The sequence below is a fragment of the Arachis hypogaea genome, chromosome 5 (assembly GCF_003086295.3).
Source record: "Arachis hypogaea cultivar Tifrunner chromosome 5, arahy.Tifrunner.gnm2.J5K5, whole genome shotgun sequence".
Taxonomy (NCBI): Eukaryota; Viridiplantae; Streptophyta; class Magnoliopsida; order Fabales; family Fabaceae; genus Arachis; species Arachis hypogaea.
Window position 1 is genome coordinate 9,016,102 of NC_092040.1, and position 27,773 is coordinate 9,043,874.

The window sequence follows — 27,773 nt, forward strand, 5'->3', positions numbered from 1 at the left end:
AGACTGAGGACACTGATACGTAATGGATTTAGGTGTGTCTAAATGTGTCTAAAGAATAATTTTTTATTATTTTTTATTAAGACATGGTTAGACACAACAGACACGCATGACGGACGAATGTCGACAAATATCATATCCAAAATATGTATAACACACAAACACAACAATTCAATAAAATATTCATATTTCGTAGCTCTATTCTCTAATTTTGACTTCGCTAGTTTATCCAAAACTTACCACGCCAAAATAAACATATCAGCACCCCCAATTTATATATGTTATTGGCGATACAAAATAAGGCTAATTATGGTTTTTTTAATTTTTATTTAATTTATTAATTTTTATATTTTAAAATTGAATATTAATTATTTAATTAATTTTATAAGTTAGACATTAATTTTTAAATATCATAACAAACACTAAAAATAAAATATCTTTTTGTAAAAAAATTAGGTAAACCAAGTTGAAATGTGAAACATGTTTTAATTATACAATTTGCTCGTAGTTTTGCATACTTCAAGAAGACTTAAGCAAGTTTTAGTTAAGATGAAGATTTAGAAGTAATTATTTTTACGTAAAATTATTAGATAAAAATTATTAAATAATAATTTAATTAAATTTATTAAATTATTTAATAATTTTTAAATATTAATTTCATATGAAACCAAACTCATTTAGAACGTTAGCTAAAAATTCTTCTTACATTCAAAGCTTAGATATGTCATCGTTAGCTACAATTGTGAAAGGAAAACAAAGTAAGATTTTTATATAAAGTATTATTAGGCAACAACGATAAATGGCAAATTATTAAGACGTAACCTAAAGCGGGTGCAACGAGTGAAGAAAAGATGGAGAGTATAAAAAAGCATTTCGTTGTGGTGCACGGAGTGTGCCATGGAGCGTGGTGTTGGTACAAGGTGAAGTCAGCGTTGGAGTCTAAGGGGCACAAGGTGACAGCCCTAGACCTAGCCGCATGCGGCATCAACACAAAGCAAATAGAACAAGTTGAAACCTTTTCGGAGTATTCAGAGCCGCTGTTAGAGCTTCTGGCCTCGCTTGCTCCCGAGGAAAACGTTGTTCTTGTGGGTCATAGCTTTGGAGGAATAAGCATAGCCATGGCAATGGACAAGTTTCCCCACAAGGTAGAATTTGCCGTTTTCGTTTCGGCTTTCATTCCCGATACCATCCACAACCCTTCATATGTCTTACAGAAGGTATATGAACTAAATATGATCTCTGCTTGTTTAAAATTTCTTGTAAGAAAAATTGGTTTTGATTTGGATTATTGTGTATAGCACACTGAGAGATATGGAAATAGGGAATCAGACACTGAGATATCATGGTGTGGAGGCAAAACATTGATGATGCTTGGCCCCAATACCTTGTCTACCATGTTCTATCAACACTCTTCTGCTGAGGTACTTTCATTTTTCTTAGCTTACTTAAGATAATTAATGATGATATGAAAATAATTCTTGTAGGATTTGGAGTTAGCAAAGAGCCTAATAAGGCGAGGGTCACTGTTTTTTGAAGAATTGTCAAAGGCAGAATATTTCTCCAAGGAGGGATATGGGTCGGTTGAGTGTGCTTATGTTGTGTGTAGCCATGATGTGGCAATTCCAGTGGAATTTCAGCAATGGATGATCCAAAATTCTGGGGTTTCTGAGGTGCGACAAATCAACGGAGCTGATCATATGGTTATGATTTCAAAGCCCCAAGAGTTGTCTTCATGTCTCCTTGTCATAGCGGAAAAAGCACAACTCAAGAAGAATATTTTCTAAATGATGCTTCTCTCCGATCCATGTATCACCTTCATCTTTTAATGGAATAGTTATATTTATTGATGGCTATGCTATAGAGTAAATAATCAAATTTATTTTTAATCAAATTCCTCTTCCAAATATTTTAAATTAGTCAAATTAATTTTTCGTCACTTTCGTTGTTGCCGACAACAAAATTTACTAATATAAATATTAAGTGGCACTACAACACATATCTAACAGTCCTAATTAATTATAATATAATATGTTTATGAAATTATATAAAATCAATCTTAGATTAAAAAATTTTAATATTTTAAGATTCTCTTCAATTTAAGATTCATTTGATATAATTTTAAAATTTTATTATATTAATAACTAATTAAAACGATCAAATATGTATTATGATCAATATAATATCATTTAATGTGTCACATTAATAAATTTTAATATAGTCAATAACAAAAATAATAAAAAAATTAATGTGACTAATTTAAATATTTTAAAAGATAAATTTAATTGAAATTTTTTTAAAAATTAATTTAAGAAACAGATGAAATTTTAAAAATAAATTTAACCATTAATTCCTCCACTATATATTGCCAATAACTTTTTGATAGAGCGCTAATGCCTTCCTATATTAAATAACACTACCTTTTATCGAGCAACTAATGCGGCTCCTTTTTTTTGTCTATAAAAATGAAAAAAAAAAAAAGTAAACTACTCAAATACTATAATTTTTTGTATCTTAAAAATTGTTAAAGATACATAAATTAACAAATTTAATTTTTGTATTTCAAATATTTTAGTATTTTTAAAACAGAAAATCAAATAGTCCGATTTTTTATCTTAAATTAAACAATATCACATTTAAAATTAACACCCCAACAATTTATAATTTAAAAAATATCATTATCAACCTAATATAAAAAAATGAAAAGTGACATAATACAAGTAAACAAATAGCAAATATTTAATTGGAGTGAGTATCTGTTACTTTCACACGTATATTAAATACATAGATGATTTTATCTCCTGGATAAATAATTTCTTAATTTAACGAGACATGTTTGGAACTTTTATTTTTATATATTAGATTATGAGTGATGAATTCTTTAAAGATTATCTAAATTATGTGTTATATATTATTATAAGTGTTTGACGTTTTGCCTTTATATAATTAAAATAATATTTTTTTATAAAATGTTAGTAATATTTTATCTTTATATAATTAAAATATTTTTTTTACAAAACGTCAATAACGTTTTATATTATTATTATAGCAATGTAAAATACTAAAATGATCAAATATTATTATGTTTCACATTAATATATATTTTATTTCAATCTAATATTATATTTTTAGTAAACATTTGTATATAACAATTAAGTAAAATGATGATGAAGAGTAAGTGTTTTGTTTAGTTTATTTTAATTTATTCCAATCTACTTAATATACTAAAATTGGGTTTTCTCCCAACTACTAAAGGTGACGTGTCGATCTCTCATACCTCCGTTTTCCCTCCAAAACGAATAAATTTTTTTTTCTATTCTAAATTATTTTATTGTAATTATATTATAATTAATACTAAATGAATAATATATAATTATACTAATTTAACAACATATCTTTATTATAATTATATCAAATCAATATTTAATGCACTATAAAACTACTTATCAATTATCAATTAAAAATACTTTTAATAATTTTAATGATAATAATAATATCAATAATAGTAATAATAATAATAATAAATCTTTGTTATCCAAAATTCACGTATATCAAATAATTTTTTTAAATTATTTTATAAAAAATATCCTTAATATAATTATTTTGTATTTAATATTTAATGAATAATATATAATTATATTAATTTAGAAACATATTTTCATTATAATTGTATCAAATCAAAATTTAATGTACTATTAAACTACTTATCAATTATCAATTAAAAATACTTTTATTCATTTTAATGATAATAATAATATCAATAATAGTAATACTAATAATAAAAGATCTTTGTTAGCCGTGATATGATGAAATTAATATATAATTATACTAATTTAGGAATATATATTCATTATAATTGTATCAAATCAATATTTAATGCATTGTTAAAAAATTATCTTAATAATAGGTAATTTACATATTTATTTTTGTTTTACTAAAATTTATATATAGTGTTTTTCTGTGGTACATGAATCTAAATTTGTGAGTGAATTCATAATTTTATATTTAGTATTTTTTTTACTACTTCATAGAATAAGAATGTATTCTTCGTTTTTTATTGAAGTTGATCCTTTTAAGGTACAATTTACAATTTTTTATAATATTTTTCATATACTCATTCTATTATATTATTCTTTTGATAATTTTTTATTTGTTGTTACTCTAAGTTATTCTTATCGTCTAATGTTCCAGTTCGATTGTCTTTTGCCACAATCATTTACAATGCATCACATCCATGAAATACCTCATCAAGTTGTCTTCACTGATTCGGGTTCCAACTACATGGATGTAAGCGTTCAAAGAAGAGACAATAGTCTCTACTTTATCGAATGATGGTTGGATCTACTCACCTATTATGACCAACCTAATGGAATGTGGTTAAAGTTAGATTTCTTAGGAGGAGCTCGATTTTTGATTGAGGAATAGCATCTACGGAACTTTATAGGGCAAGTTCAAGTTCCATTCCCTCCATGCTTTTTACGTTTGCCCGAAAATCTTCGAAGTGGAGCACATAATGAAATTGAATTCCCTTAGTTTCAGTTCAGTTTTGCTAAATTCATGACAAATTCAGATATGCAATTTCAACGATTGGTAATATATTTAAATTTTCTTAGTTTGAGCTGTTCATTATTAGAATAATTTTTTAACATATTTTGATTTTTTTCAGAAATTACCAGTTTTCTTTTGCATGCATGCAATGCCATTGAGGGGAATAAGAGTTAGTTTGGTTTCTCGGTGTGGCAATTCTATACCTTGCCGCATTGCATGGATAGCGGATGATGAAGCTTATCTAACAAGAGGATGGTCTGATTTTGCACGAATTATAAATATTGAAACTTACGATGTTATTTCAGTTGGTTGTCGTTACAAGAATGATTCTATACTATACGTGACTAAGGACCAGAATAGGTTCAATATTGTTTAGGTAATTTGGTTTTACTATTAGTATTTGATTAAATTATAATTATAGAATTTTAAATTATTGCCTCAATTTATATATTACGATTATTTTTTGTGGATGTGCTATTTTTAAATAATTTAATAAGATGAAGTAGTGTCCGATATTATTAAGTTTATTTTTATCCTTTATTTCTTTATTTGTATTTTTATTATATTAGACAAAAAATGAACCTACACATATATTAAATCGTTGACCTAAAGACAATTTATTTGCCAATAAAAACAGATTTTATTTATAATTGGAATAAAATTTATTTGCCAATAATCGGTGGATAAAATTGAAATTACACCCGTGTCATATAATTATAATTGATTAATTGGTATAAAATGAAATTATACCCATACCATGAGTAATAATCTAAATAATTATATCTTAACAAAATATAATTTGAAATAATTTATAAACAATTATCTTAACAAAAATAATTATTTAATAATTGATTTAAAAATCAATGCAAAAAATAATTATTAATAATAGTATTATTAACTGGGTAAATAATATAATTTCAAATTATTACTTGATATATAAATAATATATAAAAATCTATTGAGTAAATCAATAATTTTGCACCTTAATAATTTGACAATTATTATTCAATTAACCAGTTAATTGAATTAGTAATAAAAATTTCTAATTTCAAATTTTGTATATTAAGTAGTTATTAAAAATTGGGTAATAACAATTTACACAGAAAAATCATTGATAAATTCAATTAACCATATAGAAGATAATATACTAACAGTTTTAGTATATTATTTATGGCAAGCGAAATTATTTCCTCAGATTTTCTATTAAAATTAAAATTAGTAATAGTTTAAAAAAAAGTTTATTAATAAAATTACTAATAGTCACATTTTTATAAACATGATATATGTTTTCTATATATTATTTAAAAAATATAATGAAACATGAATAATGAATGAGTATGTTATTTTTTCGACTAGCTAATTAATGCAAAATCGAGTACTCTTTTTTATTCGATTGAAGTCATATTCTGTTTGGTGAAAGTTTCAATCACCTTAATTAAATCCTGTCTTTGTGCCTTAACTTATACAGGTAGTAATATGTTACATATTATTTGGTATATCTAAGTAGTTATTTCCCATAGCGAATATGTAAAAAATCATATTAAGGTTTATTGCCAAATAATTAGTGGATGAATAATAATAGATTATATCATTTTGGAAAAGTATTTTCATTATAATTATATCAAATCAATATTTAATTATGATAAAATATCTTAATTATAATTATATCATAGAATTATAATAATTACGATATTTATGTTATATATTTTAATCATTTATGTACATAAATAAAATAGAAATCAATCAAATCAAATTATCACGACGGTAAATAATATGTTGTATATTATTACGGAAAATAATCCGTAGATAAAATTGAAATTACACCCGTGTCATATAATTATAATTGATTAATTGGTATAAAATAAAATTATACCGGTGTCATGAGTAATAATCTAAATAATTATATCTTAACAAAATATAATTTAAAATAATTTATAAACAATTACCTTAACAAAAATAATTACTTAATAATTGATTTAAAAATTAATGCAAAAAATAATTTTTAATAATAGTATTATTACCTGGATAAATAATATAATTTCAAATTATTACTTGAAATATAAATAATATATGGAAATCTATTGAATAAATCAATGATTTTGCACTTTAATAATTTGACAATTATTACTTAATTAACCAGTTAATTGAATTAGTAATAACAATTTTTAATTTCAAATTTTGTATATTAAGTCATTATTAAAAACTGGGTGATAACGATTTATACGAAAAAATCATTGATAAATTCAATTAACCATAAAGAAGATAATATACTAACAGTTTTAGTATATTATTTATGGCAATGGAAATTATTTCCTAAAATGAAATTTTATATAATTATAGTAAGTCTCTATAATTAAAGCAATATAAAATTGCTTCATATATAGCAATAATATTATACATATTTATATATCTCTTCTTTTATCTCTTTTTCAAAATATTGGTATATAATTAATGTAGAAAATATATAATATTAAACTGTTTTGTTATGCATATATATGAATTTATATAATAACCCGTATAATTTATACTTATGGCATAATACATATGTCAAAAAAAGATTCTATAATTTTTGAAAACCACTGTTTTGTTATATGAAACTGAAATTGAAATTAAATAATTTCTATTTATATAATTTTTTTCTGTTAGTATCCAGTATCTCCATTAAAAATTTATATCGTTTGTAATTAGTGTGTGTATATATATATATATATATATATATATATATATATATATATATATATATATATATATATATATATATAAGTCGTGTAATTTTATTCTCTTGACAAATAATTTTATAATTACGGTAATCATATAATTTTATATACAAACATTGATACAGTGTTGTTTCATGTATATATTTTGAGGTATCAAAGGATAGCATTGAATTGTTATTCAGTAGATTTAAATTATTTATTGTATATTACAAAACTTTTTACATTAGGATTCTCTATTAATTTGTTATTAATTTGTTCTTCATTTTGAGCTGATTTTGATATTTTTTTTTACTTCACAGTAAATCAACATATAAAACTTTGTTAGTAGATTTAAGTATTACTAGATTATTTATGGTCGTATTGAGTATATATGCATGATTTATTGAAAAAAGTAGATTAAATAACTATTTTATAGTTAATACAATTAACACTATATTAAGAAAAGAAAAATAACGCATACAAGTTATTTTTTTATTAACATAATTTAAAATGAAATTTAACATAACAACTTAAAATTATAATTTCAATCTTATCACGTGCATGGCACGGGTGATTAAACTTGTTGGAATTAAGAAAAAAAAGTTGAAAGACTAGCATTTTTTATAATCAATTTAATATTTTTAATTTATATTTTTAAATATTATTAATTAATTATTAGATAAAAATAATAAATTTTATTGTCTTTCTACCATTCCAAAAGTTAATATTAAATTTTATTGTCTTACTAGAAACAACATATAATAATCAAACAAAAGTAGCATAATATAATGTTCGAATAATCTCTGCATACAAGCAATTAAGGCTTACAAGCTATACAAGTCCTTTACCCTAAATGCGCCTTTTGTGGCATCTGTCTTTCACACGCCTATTTAACAGAATATTAAATCAATCCAAATCAATTAACACGCGAATATATAACTTCCAAAATTCAAAAGATTTCGTTTTCTTCGTCGAATCTCTTGCCAATTTCGTTCGATCTCCTTCTTGCGTTTCTTGTACCTTCTCATTCGTCCTTTTTCGTGATTTATCTCTGGTTTCTTATTCCTCATTTACGTGCATTTCTCTCTCTGTACTCTAGCTTTATTTTTTTCTGACTTTCATGATATCTGAATTAATATTTTGAAATCGTTTTGAAGATCATGAATGATTCAACTTCAGATTGTCAGATGAACCACTCCGAAGTAGATTTTGAATTTGAATCGAACGAAGTCCCTGAGGTGTGATTTAGTTTCAGTTAATTATTGAATCTGAATTTGATGCAGTTAGTCGTTTGTGATTGTCTAGCTGAATAATGTGTGAACATTCACTGTGAAATTAATACGTGAATATTGACTGTGAATTGAATCTAATGTTCTAGTTTTGATTAATTTTGTGCATTTTATACCAGATGTTGGGGTGTATATCAGAACCTTTTGGGTGTATTTTAGGGGAAGTTTGTGTGTATTTGCAGTTTATGCCTTTTTTGTTATTTTAGTTCAGTTGTTGTCATTCGGGTGTAGATCAGAAGTTATTGGGTGTATTTTTAGTTTTCGATATAGTGTATTTTGCAGCCTCTTTGTGTTGTTGATGACCAGTTTGTTCCCAAGGTTGGAATGACTTTTACCACCTTGAAGATGCTGAAAAATTTTACAAGGACTATGCCAAGGCTGCAAGTTTTTCTACAAAAGTTCGGAGCACAAATAAGAAGGAAAACGAGATTAAGAATGAATTGATTACATGTAGCAGAGAGGGAAAATGAAAATCTAAAATATCTCCGACCGAGAAGACAAATCCCACAGCTAGTTTAAACTGTCCTACAAGAATTTATATACACACATTGAAGGATATTGGTGCTTGGATCATTTCAAAAGTTGTGCTGCATCATTCACACTCTTGCTGTCCAAGTAAAGCAGATATGCTCAAACAGCACAGGGAACTAAGCATGTCCGTTCGTCGTACAATAGAGAATAATAAGGAGGCTGGTATCAGACCAAGTAAAACTTACCAATCATTTGTTGCGGCAGCTGGGGGTCACCGCGAGTTAAATTTTATTGAAAAGGATGTGAGAAATTACATCACGAGAGAAGTGCGGAATGTTTCGGAACAAGAAGATGAAAGGAATTCAGGAAATATTTATTAAGAATGAAAGAGAAGAATCAGAATTTCATTTTTGAGCTTGAACTCGAAGACGATCAATCGATTAAGCTGGCTTTTTGGGTCGATACAAGAAGCAGAGCTGCCTTTGAGTATTTCGGAGATTTTATTTCATTTGACACCACCTATGCTAAATTAATGTTGTTTTATGAATCTGCTGCAGAGGTGTATATTTGATGTTTTTGGGTGTATAAAATCATTTTTTGTGTGTACGTAATGATTTCTCATTCTGCACTATGGTAATTTATTTCAGGTATAATTTGGTTTGTGGTTCTTTTGTCAGGGTGAATCATCACGGTCAGTCAAGACTTCTTGACTGCTCTTTGATGTAAAACGAAGAAATTGAATCATTCAAATGGTTATTTCAATGTTGGCTTCATTGCATGGGAGGAAATACTCCGAAAGGGATTCTCACCGATCAATGCGCATCAATGAAAAGGGCTATAGAGGATTGTATGCCAACAACAATTCACCATTGGTGTATTTTGCACATCATGAAGAAGATTCCAACCAAATTAAATGGGTACAAGGAACATGCAGAAATTGAACAAGAAATGAACCAAGTTGTTTGGAACTCTCATACCAAAGACTCATTTGATAGGAATTGGAATGATTTTCTACTGAAGTATGGTCTTGTGGACAACAAGTGGCTTTCAGGTAATGTTGTTTAAAATCTGCAGCAGAGGTGTAAATTGCATATTTTTTGGGTGTATTATAGCCTTATTTGGGTGTACTATGCAGATCTTTACGAAGACCGTCATATATGGGTTCCAATTTATCTGGATCACTACTTCTGGGCAGGGATGAGAAGTACACAAAGGAGCGAGAGCATGCATTTATTTTTTAACAAGTTCATTACACGGAACAGCTCGCTTATTCAATTTATCAAACAATACGATAATTGCCGTGGAAGCAGGGAGCAAGCAGAGAGAGAATCGGATGCCGCAGATTTTCATACGATCATACCATGTGCAACAAAATCCTCCATTGAAGCTCAGTTTCAACATGTGTACACTCACCAAAAGTTTAGGGAAGTCCAAGCACAATTCAGAGGAAAGGCAAATTGCATCACAAGATTAACGAACTCCGCTCTAGGCTATTCATTATATGAAGTTGGAGAACAGGTTTGTAGCTCAATATTCAACAAGTTTGTGGTTACTTACGACTCAGTAGCCGTTGAGGTAAAATGCCAATGCTTATTATTCGAGTCAAGAGGCATATTGTGCCGTCACGCACTAAGCGTGTTAAGCTTTGAACGAGTAACCCAAGTGTCACCGAGATATATATTGGAACGATGGAGTAAGAAGGTAAAGAGGCGATACACACACATCAAGAGCAGCCACGACGAGCCACTGTTAGAGCCAAGAAGCAAGAGGTTTGACGAATTGGTATTTCGTTCGCAAAATATTTGCAAATTTGCATCAGAATCGGAGGAGCTGACTGCCATTCTGCACCATGTGTAAAATAAGGTCATGGTTGAGATGGAAGAATTGAAAGCCAAAATGAAGGGACATGTTCGTTATCTCACGAAGATGCCAACTTGGAATCCGTTAATGAGTTTCAAAGCCCTCCAAGGTTTCAAACAAGAGGATGTCCAAAAAATAGGCTAAGTTCAAAGTTGGACAAACAGATTACAAATGCCTCAAAGAAGAAGAAAACAAAAGCTCTAAATGAGGTAAAAGTGATGTTCTTTAAACTTGTGATGTTTGATTTTAATTTTCTTGTTAATATTTTTGCTAATATGTGAGTTTATTATTTTCAGTTAAACCTCTTTGATGCTGCATCAGTGGTGCATCTAAATTTTAGCCAATATCAAGGACGTGTTATAAATTATCAGTTCAGGAAACCAGCAGCACGAGATAGTTTTTTGGGTATATAGTTACAGAATATGGGTGTATTTCTGAATTTTCTTGTGTTTGACATTTTACATATATTTCAGATTTTGCTGTTTATATTATAAATTATTGTTTGTTTATTTATTATGGTTTAGGGTTTAGGGTCTATGGTGTAGGGTTTAGGGTTTAGGGTTTTAGGGTGTAGGGTTTAGGGTTTTAGGGATAAAGCATTAGGGATAGAAGTCTGGATGTATATTTAACTTTCCTTGGGTGTAAAATGTGATCTTATGGGTGTAAATTTCGACGATTTGGGTGTATAGTAGGTTGGGTGGTTTAGCGTTTAGGGTTTAGAGTTTAGGGTTTAGGGCTTAGGGTTTAGGGTTTAGCGTTTTAGGGATAAAGCATCAGGGGTAGAAGTTTGGGTGTATATTCAACTTTCTTTGGGTGTAAAATGTCAAGTTATGGGTGTATATCTGGTTTAATATTTTTTTTCATATTATAGTACCTGTAATTCAGACATTTTGAATACAGCAGAGAGAGTTTAATTATGATATTTTTTTACAATAAACTAGATTATAATTGGCAAATTTTTACAGCATGTGTTCAATTTCTTACAAGACTATATAACAGTTAGATTAATCAGTGTCAATATCATTAGAATCTATCTGACAATATGGACTCAATAACAATGAGGATGGCTTGTACAGTCTTATTGCATCACTTCCCCTAATGGCTTCAGTTTTGTCTTGATTCATTTCATTGAATAGAATCCGGGAAGCATATTCTACTCTATAGTGGTCTACCTCGTCCTGAAGTTTAAAAGAATTTTATTTTTAATCAACCATGTTAATTTAGTAAGGTAATACAAAGTTTATAGTTTTTAAATACAATTACCTAGCTCCAGTTGTCCCACTCATACTTCTCCCTTTTAACATTTTCGGGCTGAATTATCTCAAGCCACTTCATTACATAAATAGCACAGTTATAGCTGAAAAACAAGAAATAAATTAGCAAATTACATATAGAAAAGTTTAACTGAAAGATTTATACCTTTTCTTTTGGCCTGAGATGTTAATGTATGGTGGATGAATTTCGTGATCCCTTATCTTCAGAGCTACCCCCAGCATATACTCTCATTCTTGAAATTACATATCCCTTAAAATACAAAACAAATCAGTAATATATGAATAAATTTAATAAAAGAATACACCTAAAAGAGCACAAACCTACACCTTATATTGAACAGAAATACACCCAAATATTAAAATACAGAACACAGAAATAACTTACAGCGAATTTATTTATGTTCATTCTTTCATCGGATGAACAAGTCTTGTGATATGGGTCGAATATAAAAAAATTTTTCTTTCTGGTATCAGCCACCCATAACGACCAATGGTTCGAATAGCAAACATGTGCAAAAATCTGAAGCATGTCCACATTGAACAGTGTTTTAGTTTATTTGGCACATAAGTAAAGAATGGTAATAAGAAGTTTTAGAAATGAAAACTTACATAAGGATGTGATGCTAATTTCTTTAAGGTCCAAGAAGGGTATAAACATTGGGTAGTCTTCCATCCTGAATGGCTTATTGGTTTTAGGCTGTAAGAATACCCCTTCTGGATGATTTCCAATGACCATGTTCTGCAACAATTGTGAAACACCAAATGAATACAAAAAATACACCCAAATGAAGACAGAAAATACCCCCATGAATACAGAAAAAACACCCAAATGAATACAGAAAATACACCTAAATGAATATAGAAAATACACCCAAGATTCATTGAAGTATAACTTACCACAACATCAGGGGAGAGACAGTATATTTCTTCTTAAAACCTTTTAATGTTTTGCTGGTTAAGGATGAGGCACATGGCAGAGACAATCTAGAAATAAAAGCCCAAATCAATTTTACATAAATCAATATTGCAGTTACTTTTCATGATAAAATCATTAATGTTATTCTAATATTACCTCAGCTTCTATATGTGTATCAGCTTTGAGAAATGCGAAGTGGATTTTTGACGAAAATGTATCGATCTTGGGCATTGAGTGTGCACACGGCGTCATACTCATTAGTGTTTCCATCTGCGTATGTTTTCACACGTGTGGCCCAGATGTAGCATTTCTCTTTCATTTCAGCCGTCATTTCATTTGTCCTCGCAGGAGTTTCAAACTTTTTTCAAAACTTTGCTTATGAATCTGTGGAGTTTTACCTTCTATTTTCACCCTACTGCCTGTAATTTTTTCCACCAGCTCCCCTAACTGTTCTATTAGTTTTGGCATTTTAGGAGTTTTTGCCCTCTCCCCTTCTTGCGTTGCTACTTCTTCTTGGCTTGAATCATTCAAGCTGAGACTGAATGATGGCATTGGACCGTCTTTAGGAATGTACGATGCTGTCCGTGCCATCATCATCAATGCAGCAGCATCTTCTGGGGCTGGATTACTGCATGATGAGATATGACGTACTATAAGAATAAGAATAGATGAATGATATTAAAAAACAAATCTTACTCTGCTGAACTTACACTTTAGATAGAGCTGGTGGAAGCGTGGGTGTGCTTTCTTCAGTTTTTGGCAATGGTTCTGGAGTGCTGCAGTGTTACAGAATAATTGTGAGGATATAAACCCCAACAAGGACAATATACACCCAAACAGTAAACAAATACACCCCAAGATTAATCCTAACCTTTTTGTAGTTTCTTCATTAATTTTTTCACTTGGAGACTTTGCAGGGGTCAGTTCAATTTCTGGCACAGGGGTTAGTTCAATTTCTGGCACAGTGGTTGTTTGGGACAGTGGTAGATAAACTTGAATTGGAACTCTAAACAAGAAGAAAAATAAAAGGTTAACAAAGCCCGCGAAAATAAAATGGTTATAAGGTTGAAATTTTCTTGAAAAACTCACATTGAAAGCGCTTCAGTTTGTGACTATGTCTCTACCCGCACAACCATCACGTTCTTTTCAGCTGGCTCATTGGCTGACTCTTCAACTAAACTCAACCTGAAATACACCCAAAAAAAGTAAAAAATACACCCAAAGTATTCAAAAGAAACACAGGCTTTATTTTTTGAGAACTTACATAGCTATAGTTTTTGCTTTTTTTTTTCCTACCTTTTTTTTCGAATAAAACATTAAAGGGCTTTCTTTTCTAAAAAAATATATATATAGAATTAGAAGCAGAAGGTAATAAAAGATAAAAACAACCGGTATTAGAAAGAGAAATTAAATGCTCTCTGCCGGTTTGTTTATGCTGCTTTGATCTGTGTGTCCTTAAGACAAAGGATCATCACTTCCTAAGTTTACGTTCGGTATTCTAAACATAGAATAGATATCATTCAGTAAAAATACCATACCGTTAAATCAGGATAACAAGATTTTATCAAATAAAAGTTCTTACGTCTTAGATGAGTCATAGTGACCTTCTGTCGATCGCAGGTCAGCTCAAATATAACAAACCCCTATGCAGCAGATTTTTCATTGTTCTTCTTCTTTTTAGATTTCCTCAACAATTCTTCTAATTCTTCAGTTCCAATTTCAGATCTGACAGTATATGCATAAAACAACATGTTAACAAATATAATTTTGAAGATAAATGGTACTATAGCTTTACAAAGTATCCTACCCATGATAGGATTGAGTTTGTTCAGAAGATGAATCCTCAACAACGAGCTTGCTCTTTTTCTTTGTTTTTTGTTTTTCTACTGGTGACGATTCGTTGCTTTTGAAAGTTAATAAGAAACGCAGTGCTAATACAAGAAATTTCGAGAATTAACAGAAAAGAAAGCGATGACAATTTCATACATTAATTATCATTCGATTCAGTTTCTGAATCGAAATCTTCCTGATTCTTCTTCCTTTTTTGGATTCAATTATAGAAGGCAAACAATCATTATTAACAAAAAGACTAAAAGTGACAAAATACACCCTAAAAGTGACAAAATACACCCAAGTATGTTACTTACTTTTTGGCTGTTTGGGTGGGTTGTTTCCTTTTTGGTCCATCTGAGTCTTCTTCAGTCTCAGAATCAGAGGAAGAATAGACTTCAGCTTCGGATGTTTCAGTCTCAGATGTTGATGATGAACTTGCTTTCCCTTTTTTTTGTTTTTTTCTTTTTTTTTTATTTTCTTTTTTCTTCATTTTGTTTCAGCCATCTTTACAATTTCCTGAAACAGTAGAAATGTTAGTTAACAGCATTCACTTAAATAAAATACACCCAAGGTATTCTTTTCACTTATCATATGTTCATCCATTTCTGCTCTCATTCTTTCAACCAACTGCTCTCTAGTCCAGTTGGCACTCCAGGGTTGTGGAGGTCTTTCTTCCCCTTTCTTGTCCTTATTTTTTGATAGATGGAAGTAGACTATCATCAGGGTAAATAGGCAGCCGTCGATTGACTTTTTCTTTTTCAGATTGTAATCTGTTATGCCATTGATGATGAAATTTAGAACATGTCCTCCCCAGTTGCCCTCTTTTATTGTGTCCATCTTAAAAATTGGTGCCAGGTGCATAGGAGAGATTTTGTTTATTGTGGTTGGTAATAGGAACGCCATCTGTATATAGAGGATGAAAATCCTCTTGAACATGAGGCGATCCTGTTCATTTTCAACAACAATATCATCATCTTATCTGTTAGATTTTTTAGAGTCTTACCCTGGAATCTTCTAAAAATCTATTTGTTCTCTTCAGAAAGTTCCTTATAACTGACTTTCTGAGGAAATAGATCTCCTACAAAAAGAAAAACAACATAGTATGAAAATCACTTGAAATACACACAAACATCACTTGAAATACACCCAAACATCACTTGAAATACACCCCAATATGACTCATATACACCTATGTTTGTAATGAGTTACCTGACGCGTTGAGGCCAAGCGTAGCCCCTATCGTGCTTGGTTTTACTCTAAACGAGCCGTAGCCGGTTTTGAGTGTGTTTTTCCCTAATTTAAAGGAGTAAGCCAACTCCTTTAATAATTTGTGATGCACCCTTAGCGGCGAGATGTGCATCAGTCTACCAAAACCCAAATCCCTAACAATTGCTTTCTTTTTCTCGCTCATATTTTTTCTCACTCAACAAATGGGTTGCACACTTCAAGTCTTTGGTTTGCTGTAAACAAAGTAAAATTAGAGTCATATATATTTCTATTATGAAAAACTGATTTGATCTAAGATATATATTTGTGCTACAATTTTTTCCAGCTTGGTTTTTGTTTGCCATTTTTACTGCAATGAAAAAGAGATGCTGTCAATATATAAAAAATACACCCATATATAAGTTAGATACACCCATAGATCAGCCACATACACCCAAACCTAGTCCCATAAGTATTTAATTAAATCAGTTCAAAATGATGTTCAATTAACTAAAACATGCATAAAATGATACTACAAGGTCAAGCACAATTAGTACAGTTGCAACAGTTGATTATATGACATTATATGAGTTCGGAAATATATTTATGTTCAAAAGGCCACTAGAAGCAATATTTGTATGCCAAATACGAGATATACACCCAACAATCGGCCATATACACCCAACAAATTACGCCATATACATCCAACAAATCAGTTAGGAGAAGAACTAGAACAAGAAGAATAGTAAAAATAGTAATATGAGATCTAGAACAAGAAGAACAGTAAAACCTAGAAGAACTTAGAAGAACAGTAAAACCTAGTTCTTCGATTTCGAAATCAGAAATAGAAATGTGAAAAATCTACAAGATCAGTAAAATAGTAACTTACCTTGAATAATGTTTCTTCGTTTTTTTTTGGTGATTTTTTATGGAGAGTTCTATCTTTTGTTCTTGATTTCTTCTAATCTTCGCGACGAGTTCGAACGTCTCTTCAGAATTGTATTTTGTTTGGAATGTGCCTTGAAACTTGATGGTTTGCGTTTTCTTTGAGGGAGAAGAGGAAGAGTACGTCGTAATGAACATGTTTTGGAAAGCAGAACCGTTGTGTGAGGCGCGTGCGATTGATGCTCCATTCTAATGATTGAGTGCGCGTGGTTTATTTTTGGGTTGGGCCAACTTGTATAACTTGTAAGCCAAAAAGGCTTGTATGTATAGCAGGCCCGTATAATGTTTATAGGAATCTGGTACTCTTTAAATACCTTCCATAGTTTTAAAAACCGAATCAGATCGACGATTCATTTTGATTAACCAAAAATCAATCTAATTAATTCGGTTGAAATAAAAAACCATCAGATAAAAATTGACGAAAAACTGGTGAACCGATGGTCTGACCGATTCGATTTACAATACAGACCGTTTCTGTAATTAATTCGGTTAACGGTGGTCAAACCCGTTAAAAATCGGACGAGTCAACGCGAACCGGTGCGGTTCAGGCGCATGAACCGTGCGTCTCCACGGTGCACCGGCGAGCATGCTAAATCACCGTAGGAGCACCTTGTTAATTAATTCACAAAACCTTGTGCAAAAACTTCAGCTCCCTTGCCACTAAGCCAATCATTATTCTTCAGTAATTATAGGCTAATAATAATATATATATTAAGAAAGTTCACATGAGAATGCTTTAAGCCAACAACCATACACTAATTCATATGTCTAATATTAATTTTATTTATATGTAATTTTTTTTAGATTAGACCCATTAAATTAAAGGCTAATAATTTATATAAATTAAAAAAAGTTTAGGGGCCAGCAACTTTGTTAAATTCTGGCCAGCATGTAACCAGTAAAGAAAAGTGAGCCATTAGATGAAATCTCACACCAAGCTCACACCATTAAAACTATCATTGATGGCTATGTAATGGCTACAAATCACAAAAGTTGCTGGTCCCCTAACATTGCTCTATAAATTATATATATATCATATTAAAGTAATAAGCTAATGAAATTTATATATAATTTATTTAAATTTAAATAATATAAAATATTAAACCCTAATTTTATATATTTATTTAATTATTATCGGGTTAAACGGTTCGACTACTAACCTATCAGTTGAACCACTAATCAGTGACCCAATAACTTCATCGGGTTGATTGTCGGTTCGGTTATGACAACTATGAGTTAAACCGACTAATTAATTGGTGAATTATTTAAACTGAGCAGGTTTTTTTTAACATTTTCGGTATTTAATTTATAAAAAAAAACAAACAGAAAACCCCCTTCTTCCTCTGTCTCACAGAACCCTAACCTAAACTAAACCCTCTCGGAGGCTCAGAGTTGCAGCCACCACTATCGCCGCCGGCGGTGACAGCCAGCGGTTGCCGTCGTCGCTGTCGAAGGTCTGCTCGTGCTCGGAGCTGTTGCCCTCGTCGTCTTTGTCCTCGTCGTCATATCAGACTCATCATCAACAAAAGTTCAAAACTCCCAGCCCCCACCATCGCCGAACTCCTCTCCTCGGCCGTGGGTACCGTCGCCACCGGCATTGTGACAAGTATAGGGTGTCGTCTCGCCGCCGAACGTCTCTGCCACTCACCCTCTTGTCGCCGTGAAACCTTTGCTCGGAGATCTTCTCTTGCCGTTGCGAACTGTTCCTGCTCGGCCATATTCTCCTCGTCGTCGCGAACTCTGCGCCCAGCGTCACTGTCTTCAAGCTCTCTGTTACCGCCATGTTCCTCCGAGCTCACACTCTCTTGGAGCTCACTCTGTCACCGCCGTTCCTCCCTCGCCGCCATGAGGATGATGGCTCTGATTTGGTTGGTTGTGCTTGCACCAGTCAGGTATATGCCCTTATTTCTCAGCTCACATGCTCTGATCTGTTATTAATATTCTATTTTGGTTTGCCTGATTGGTAATGCTTCTTCATAATTGCATTTGCACGTGTTTATGTTTGTTACCGAATATGTTGATTTACCGAATTTCTGGAGTTTGAGTTTCAATTCAGTTCTGGTATGATAGGATACAGAAATTAATTAACATATTGGGAATTAGTGCGGCCTAAGAAATACCATGTCTGAGTTATTTGAAGTAATTAATTCTTTGGTGAATGGAGTCTCAATTGTGGCCTCGTATATGACTATTAAGAGAGGTGAAATAGTTCCGATGCTATGCAATTCGATTTGGTTGAGAATTGTGTTTTAAACCTTTCTTCTCGATTGTGGCCTCGTATATGACTATTATGTTTGTTTCTTTTGTTGTGGATTAGGTGTATGTTGATTTTGAAGTTTGTGGTTGGGCAATGAGATTGAGTTCTTGCTGTTTATAATATATAATGGGACTCCATATCAGACTCGAGAGCAAGCTTAGGAGAGGTGTTGATATTATTGTTGGCACTCCAGGTCTCGTCAAGGTATTGCCTTTATAATATTTGTTGGTTTCATGTAATGGATTTTTTTTTGCAATATGATTAATACCTATTGGGTTTTGATTTTCTTTTATATTTAATTAAACTAGTTTAACTACGATTTGACCTCGATTAGACCATTAAACCAGTTAGTCACCAAAAAAAAAAAAAACCATTAAACCAGTTAGTCGATTGATTTATTGACTGGTTCAGTTTTCGCAACCTTGCTAAATAGTAGATACACATATTTGTAACTTTGTATTATTGGGTTTGGATGTATATGTTCCCACCAACAAAATTTTGTTAAGAGTAAAATATAGTAATATACTGTGTCGTTTTTAAGATACTTCAAAAATATTTTTGACTTTTAATTTGATTCTATTTGCTTGCATTTCATCTAGGCGACTGTTAGAACAGGTAAATGAACAAGGCATGTTGTTGTGCAACAGAGGCTCTTGCACTCTCTGCGCTCCAAAAATGCAGCACTGTCACCTCACTCAGAGAGGCGCGTCAACTGCACGCCCTCATTGTCACCACCACCACCACCCTCTTAAGCTCCAAATCTCCCTTTCTCTACAACAACATCATCTCTATGTATGCACGATGCGGATCTCTCAGCGACTCTCACATATTGTTCGACAAAATGCCTCACAAAACGCTTGTTTCTTACAATGCGCTTCTTTCTGCTTATTCTCGGGCCCCAGGCCATGCCGTTTCCGCCCTCAAACTTTATACCCAGATGGGTTTTATGGCCGTCAGGCCCAGCAGCAAGACCTTCACAAGCTTGCTGCAAGCTTCTTCCTTGCTTGAAGATTGGTGGGTTGGGTCTTTGCTTCATGCCCAGGGTATAAAGTTTGGTTTTTTGAGTAATATTTGTGTCCAAACTTCTTTGCTTAATATGTACTCAAATTGCGGGGTTTTGGGTTCTGCTGAAATGGTCTTTGGGAACATGGGTGACAGAGACGATGTTGCATGGAATTCTTTGATTATTGGCTATCTGAAGAATAATAAGATCAAGGAAGGTCTTAGTCTTTTTTCTGCAATGCTGAGGGATGGTTTTGTCCCTACCCAGTTCACATATTCTATGATTTTGAGCGCATGTAGTCGTCTGAAGGGTTATCAATATGGGATATTGATTCATGGCCATCTCATCGTTAGGAACGTCTCATGTGATTTGCATATGCAGAATGCTCTTCTTGACATGTACTGCAATGCTGGCAATACACAAACAGCAGATAAGATTTTTTGTGGAATGGAAAACCCAGATTTAGTTTCTTGGAATTCGATGATTGCTGGTTATTCTGAGAATGAAGATGGGAAGAAGGCTATGAGTTTGTTTGTCCGGTTGCAGGAATTTTGTTTTCCTAAACCAGATGATTATACCTATGCCGGCATCATATCTGCAACCGGAGCATTTCCATGTTCCAGTTATGGAAAGCCTCTTCATGCTCAGGTTATCAAAGCAGGATTAGAGAGAAGTGTTTTTGTTGGAAGTACTTTAGTGTCTATGTATTTTAAAAATTGTGAAATCGAAGCTGCTCAAAGAGTATTTGATTCGGTCTCCAGGAAGGATGTTGTTCTCTGGACTGAAATAATCATTGGTTATTCTAAGACGGATGGAATGAGCGCCATCAAATGCTTCTCTGAAATGTTTCACAAAGCCCAAGGCATCGATGATTATGTTCTCAGTGCAGTTTTGAGCGCCTGCGCGGATCTTGCTGTTTTAAGACACGGTGAAATGATTCATTGCTACGCTGTTAAACTGGGCTATGGTGTTGAAATGTCTGTTTCTGGGAGTCTAATCGATATGTATGCCAAGAATGGTTGCCTTGAAGATGCATATTGTGTATTTTCTCATGTTTCAGATCCAGATTTGAAGTGTTGGAACTCAATGCTTGGAGGATATAGTCTCCATGGAATGGTGGAGGAAGCATTTAAATTATTTGAGGAGATTCTCAAACAAGGTCTCATCCCAGATCAAGTAACGTTCTTGTCTCTGTTGTCTGCATGCAGCCACTGTAGGTTGGTTGAGCAGGGAAGATTCCTCTGGAATTATATGAACAGCATTGCTTTAGTTCCAGGGCCTAAGCACTACTCTTGCATGGTATCTCTGTTGAGCCGGGCAGCATTACTGGAAGAGGCAGAGGAAATTATCATTAAATCACCTTATGTTGAAGATAATCTTGAACTATGGAGAACTTTGCTAAGCGCCTCTGTTATCAATAAAAATTTGAAAGTAGGAGTTCATGCAGCTGAGGAAGTTTTGAGGTTGGATGCAAATGATGGTCCAACACTTGTCTTGCTTTCGAATCTATATGCCTCAGCAGGGCAGTGGGATAAAGTTGCAGAGACTAGAAGAAATATGAAGGGATTGCTGGTTGAGAAAAGTACAGGGTTAAGTTGGATTGAGGCCAAGAACAACATTCATGCATTCTCTTCAGGAGATCAATCACACCCCATGGCTAATGAGGTGCAGGCTGAACTGTACAGACTGAAAATAAATATGGTCGGAACAGAAATTGATGAACATGAGGCACAAAATGCATATGCTACATAAGTTGCAGCGGCTAAGCATGTTGTGGATGTGGAATTTAAGTAAAATAAAATATTAATTGTGTATAGAGAAACTGAACTTATAGTTAGAGGGAACAGAGCGACAAGTTTCTACAGATAGGAACGATAGTTTGTTATTTTCCATCTCCCTTTTGCACTCTAGAGTCTAGAGTCTAGAATATAGATCTTTCCTATATGGTGTCCCACTGGAAAATTATTACATGCTCCTCAGTTCACGAAATATTTTGTGAAATCTGAGTTTCTGACCCATATGTTAGTTGAGTAATATTTCAATCATTAACTACCTAGAGTATTATTGTTCTCTCGTATGGAAAATGGAGTTATTCTTAACTTGCACATTTTTTGTTACATTAATACATCACCGACTTGTGGTACTTGGAAATTTGAGTATAATGAATAATAAATTAATAATAATAATAACCAAAAGTATTCAAGGAGAAAGGAAAAGGGTCAATTACTCCCCGTTGTGTGTCCAAACAAACTGCTTAGTTAATGGCAATTGATATCTTTTACAACAGCGAACCATTTATGATCGACAGGCTTGCTACAATTCATGAAAATTTGGCAATCAAAATCATCTAACCTACAATTAATCTACAACGTTAAATGAAATGGAGCCAACAGTGACTCACTGAAAGCCTAATAGAAGAACTCAATGAATCAAAACGACCAAGAATCCAGAAGTGAATACATCAACATCTACCAGCGCCCTCACAGCAGTATCCATTTTCCCACATCACCAGATTCAGAGATGACCATTTTAGGACCAGACCTAACAAGAAAAACCATGCTTCATGCAGAACATCGCATGCTTGGATGCAGTAAAGGGTATCATCAACTTTATGATCTCAGCTCGCTTTTATTAGCGTCGAGCAGTTCGGGATTTTGGCCGCGGATTTTTCTACAAGATCACAGGGAAACAAAAAGAAAAGACTTAGAAGATTCAAGAAACTGCAAAACAGATAAATCGCAAATTTGGAAGAAAACTACAATACTTGACTCTGTCAACACAGAAATTATCCGATATTAGGAACTTTTTAGATTAATAATCAGACTTAATCTAGAAAGAGTAGAAAGGATAAAATTTACTTACAGATCCTCCAAAGCTCGCACCGGATCCTGTTGCAGCACCTGAATAGGAAAGAATAAATGGTTAATGTTGTGTGAACACAGGAATGAGAAATCCGAATAAAACTTCACCCCAACACAAAGCATAAGAGAAGAAACAATGAAATGGGAAAAGAAAAAGCTTAAATTCAACAATGCTCCATTTCGTGATTTCAAAAACCTAATTGCAAGTAAGAAATGCTTCTCCAGAACTGGTGCTATCACAATTATAGAAATTTTTAACCATAAGCATACAGTTGTTCCATTACATTAAAGAAAACTTGAGAAATGTATCCAAAACAGGCACAAAACAATTCGCCAGCTTCAACAAAATCATTGAGTGTACCAAACTGTCATTGATTCAAGTGATTTGACACTTAAACTCCGTAGTAGGCCACCTAAACACAGGTCCTTGAAAAGCTTTATCAAGTTATCTCCATAGTAGGCCACCTAACTTGAACCAAATACGAAGAAATCCGAAAGATAATACTGATGACATAAACTAAACAAAAACTATCAAAAATACAAAAGACTACAGATCCAAAAATGGCAATTATTATTTATTTGGTTTGGATGAACTACTAGGATGAATAATTTCCTTTTTACAGGTTTTAGTCAACTGGTGTTACTTTGGTTAAACATGTAAATTTCAGCTGTCTTTTGTTGTCTTGCAACAGCCCTCAAAATACAATTGTGATTGTTAAATAAATTTAATAGCACAATAACTCAAGAAGATACCTGACACAAATGAACTTGAGAAGAGCGAATTTCCAGCTGGAGTTGAACTAAACAAGGGAGCAGTATTACTAAACAAAGAAGGAGTTGAAGCAGGACCAGGTAAGGAGGATGATGTAGAACCAAAAAGTGAGGTTTGAGGTGTAGCAGTAGATGATCCAAACCAAGAAGACCCTAGGGCAGGAGTTGATGGGGTTGCAAACAAAGACAATGACATAGAAGATGATGGAGCAGAAGAAGGTGTACTAAAAAGAGAGAGTCCACTTCCTGATGAGGATGTAGTTGCTGTGGATGTCTGTGGGGCAGCCAATGCTCCTTGAGTTCCTGAACTAGAAAACAACCCTGCAACTTGAGTTGAGGGCTGTGAATTTGCAGGTAAATGCAACGTCGGATGAACTCTTTTCGAGGCGGCTTCTTGTCTTGCAGTTTCTCGCCGGTCAGCCTCTAAAAATGGATCATTCACCTCCCCCCGTCGGCGTTGATCAGCTAGGTATGCTGATTTCATAGATTCAATATATTGATGAATGCTCTCGACCTAAGTAATTAAAAACCTGTTATTACTAATGTAGAAGAGAACTGGACAATAACATCTAGCAGTTACAGTATTCTATGTAAGAAATTTTTTAGCAAAGGGGCATACATGAATAATACTCTCTAGTATACCAGTTACTGTCCTTTATTTCATTACAATAAGGGAAAAATATAGGATGGGATTGAGTATAGAATCACCATGACACCATATGAAGAATGGACAGTTATTCCAAAAATAACAGATGATGAAATGTTTTGTTTATGCAACTTAGCCACAATGCCACATGATGAAAACTACATAGTATGTTGTAAAATCAGGTAAGAACTAAAAGGGCTATATTCTTTTTCTCTTTACCTTTGCAGCCACATGAACAAAAAAATCATGCACATTTGTCATGACTTTGGGAAGAGATTGCAACAACGAGGATCCATTAGAGGAACCATTTCTCTCAGAGTCCAAAAGAATAAGCTGCTCCAATTCTTCAATCCACTGATGACATTCACCAAGATACTTCTCAAATCTTAAAACTGTTTGCTGTAAAAAGGGTGACGGTTTCTTTGGAAGACCACTATAAAAGTCAAAAACAGGCACTATAGATGTAGCAGTTGGTTGGCTACTTGGACCAGATGATGCAGTTGCACCAGCAGTCTGTGATGGGGCAGTGGCACTTGATGCTCCCCCACTGGGATGAAGAAACCTTGGACGTAGCATCATAAAGGAACGAACAGCTACCTCAGTGTTGCGTAACATATCCTTGACAACAGACATCAATTCCAGCAGCACAGTTTTCTGTCTTTCCATACCAGTGCTGATTCCACCAAGTTCCTGTCAAATGACAAAGTAAATAGCTATTGTTTCAACTTTCAAGAATGCAGCAACAACAACTAAGTCATGTCCCACTAAGTGGGTTCAAGTATATGGATCAAATGATGCCAGTGTTTTATGATAAAACATATTTATATTCAACTATTATCATCTAAATATCTTTCAATAGTTCATCTCTGATTTTTCTAGATCTCCACATATCTCTTATATTGGACTATCCACTACTTGATCCAATCTCCTTGTTGGGTCCTCCTCAGGTCTTCCACACATTTCTAAGCTGCTAAGGGAAGATTACACCATCTTCTTACAATAGATAGCACCCCAACTTCTCTCTTTTTCCCTCTAATACTCATTGCCTATCCTACATTTTTTCGAGAGTAGATCACTTTAAAGCATGAGCATCAAAAGTAGTCAAGAATAAGATACTTGGTGTTTGGATCTCAAAGTTACCTTCTAATATCATAAAAATCCTGAATTCTTAATTCATCACTGATGAAATAGGCTTGCGAATTTCCAGAAAAGCTTCAATAAGAATAAGATTATATGCTGAGCCTAAGATGAATTATGAACACTAATGACTTAACGCTGCTTTTAAGATCAAGAAAATACATTGAAAGTTCACAAACCACTTGTGTTATTCAAGTATATGCCCTGCCTACACAAACTAGACAAAATTTATATGATTCCTTTATTATAGAAGAACAGAGCAAACCACATATTGGCAAGTCTCAATTGGTAACCAATTTTGCAACATTTTTCCTACTTTAAATCTAACTAACATAGCATAGATATCTATATTTCCCGTAGAGTCTGTGTTAATTGCCAGCAGAACACCTAAATAGTGTCCTGTTTATTTTTGCACTTAAACCATCAAAATCTATTTGTTTTAACAGTTTGACCTTTGTTTTTCTAGGTCTTCCTCTACTTCTAGCTACTGGACTGCTCTTCATCGAATACACTCTCCTTACTGTGGCCTCTCAAGGCTTTCTGTACACTTGCTTAAAGCAGATAACACGAGACTCTACCATATTTGAAAGTATCCCTTGTATATTGTGTCTCATATAATGCAACATCACCATGTACCCGCAACATCTGTAACATACAAGATACTAGCAAACCAAGCATGCCTTAACTTAAAAACACTTAACATTAATCCACATTCAATACTCCTCCTTTCCCCTCTTCTTCGTAAGAAATGCACTGCCTTTCTAGAACAGCTAAAAGTAATTATTACAATAACAATAGGGGAACATAAACGAGAAAGAACAAAGAGAACCTGAACAATGTGGCTTGCATCAAGCTCAAACCCATCATTGGAAACAGAAGAATCATAAAGACGACTACATTGATCAAGCCTCTGGCTTTCGTCCCGATACTCCAATATCCGCTCCCTTAAGTAACAAATTACAGTTAATACTACTAAAATATTTCAAACAAGAAGCACATAGCAACCCGGAAAAGACTCCAGACTTGTAGGGAAAGTAGGACATACTCGATCTGAAGGAGAAACTTCTGGGAATCAGGGTGTAGATCGGACCAGTTGGTACTGTAAGTAGCAGGAGTTTTATCATTGGTGAACAGAAACAACTGCTGTTGCTGTTGCTGCTGCTGCTGCTGCTGCAGTTGTAGTTGTTGTTGTTGCTGCTGCTGCTGAAATTGAAGTTGGAGCTGCTGCTGTTGCTGTTGCGGCTGCTGAAACAAGCTACTCTGCTGGAAAGGCGATTGCTGTTGCTGCGGCGTTGAAAACAAGGAAAATGACATTGTGGTAGGTGCTATCGAATTGCTGAGAAGCCCTGCTTAAACCCTAGAAAGCGGAATTAGATTGAGTGTTGAGGCCTTCAAAGTTAGAGAGCCTTGGTTCCGGAATTTTGAGAGGGGAGGGAAACTCTAATTGATTCTGAATTACTTCTCTTGTGTTATCAAACTTGAGTTTCAATTTGGGATTTGCTCATTTGCACGCACCCTCAGTTGGGGCTCAACAGTCCTTTCCCTTTTGCTTTCTCAGTTGTCGCGTCCCGCGCCCAGCACCCCACGCCCGGAGTCTCACACGGGTTTTCAAATTTAAATGCAATGGCGGCCCATCAAAATATCAAGCCCATTTACTCTCTCAGAAAGCAGGCCTTCTTCTTTCGGCCCTAAGTAGCCCATTTAAACTCATTTCTTTTTATTCCCTATTCTTCTCGTCTTTGTGTGCTTTATTTCCGAAAAAAAAAAAGAAATGCTAATTTATTCAGTAGATAATGTGATTGATTGATTGTGAAGACTAAATTTGACAAGGCAGGTGAGCCCCACAAAATGAACATTTTCATGTGCGAAACGATTATCGAAGCAATCACATCCCATCTTTGAGAAAAATGTAGTACAGTATGTAGAAACACAAGAAGAATGGCGGCCGAGTGGAAACAGCTCCATCCACTGTACAGTAAACAACACCAGTATTATACAATTGCATGGAAATTCCGGTTGTCAATGTCAATATAACCATTTTTTATGTCAGCAAGATTTTAACTTGT

At 33.0% G+C, this 27,773-nt stretch overlaps 3 protein-coding genes across 3 annotated transcripts; 2 read left to right on the forward strand and 1 right to left on the reverse strand.

Annotated features, from left to right (window-relative positions):
- Positions 1–738: 738 nt before the first annotated feature.
- On the forward strand, positions 739–1,888 carry LOC112800617 (norfluorocurarine synthase 2). Its single transcript, XM_025842957.3, has 3 exons — positions 739–1,214; positions 1,296–1,418; positions 1,482–1,888. The coding sequence occupies exons 1-3, from the start codon at positions 849–851 to the stop codon at positions 1,779–1,781; spliced, it is 789 nt and encodes a 262-aa protein (XP_025698742.1). The 5' UTR covers positions 739–848; the 3' UTR covers positions 1,782–1,888.
- Positions 1,889–18,311: 16,423 nt separating this feature from the next.
- LOC112800615 (pentatricopeptide repeat-containing protein At3g50420) lies at positions 18,312–22,376 on the forward strand. Its single transcript, XM_025842955.3, has 3 exons — positions 18,312–18,924; positions 19,350–19,493; positions 19,889–22,376. The coding sequence occupies exon 3, from the start codon at positions 19,909–19,911 to the stop codon at positions 22,042–22,044; it is 2,136 nt and encodes a 711-aa protein (XP_025698740.1). The 5' UTR covers positions 18,312–18,924; positions 19,350–19,493; positions 19,889–19,908; the 3' UTR covers positions 22,045–22,376.
- A 114-nt stretch (positions 22,377–22,490) lies between these two features.
- Positions 22,491–27,297, reverse strand: LOC112800616 (nuclear pore complex protein NUP58). The gene is made up of 6 exons (XM_025842956.3): positions 26,753–27,297; positions 26,537–26,651; positions 24,790–25,260; positions 23,907–24,438; positions 23,155–23,192; positions 22,491–22,962 (listed from the first exon to the last, which is right to left on the reverse strand). The coding sequence occupies exons 1-6, from the start codon at positions 27,019–27,021 to the stop codon at positions 22,924–22,926; spliced, it is 1,464 nt and encodes a 487-aa protein (XP_025698741.1). The 5' UTR covers positions 27,022–27,297; the 3' UTR covers positions 22,491–22,923.
- Between the last annotated feature and the right edge of the window lie 476 nt (positions 27,298–27,773).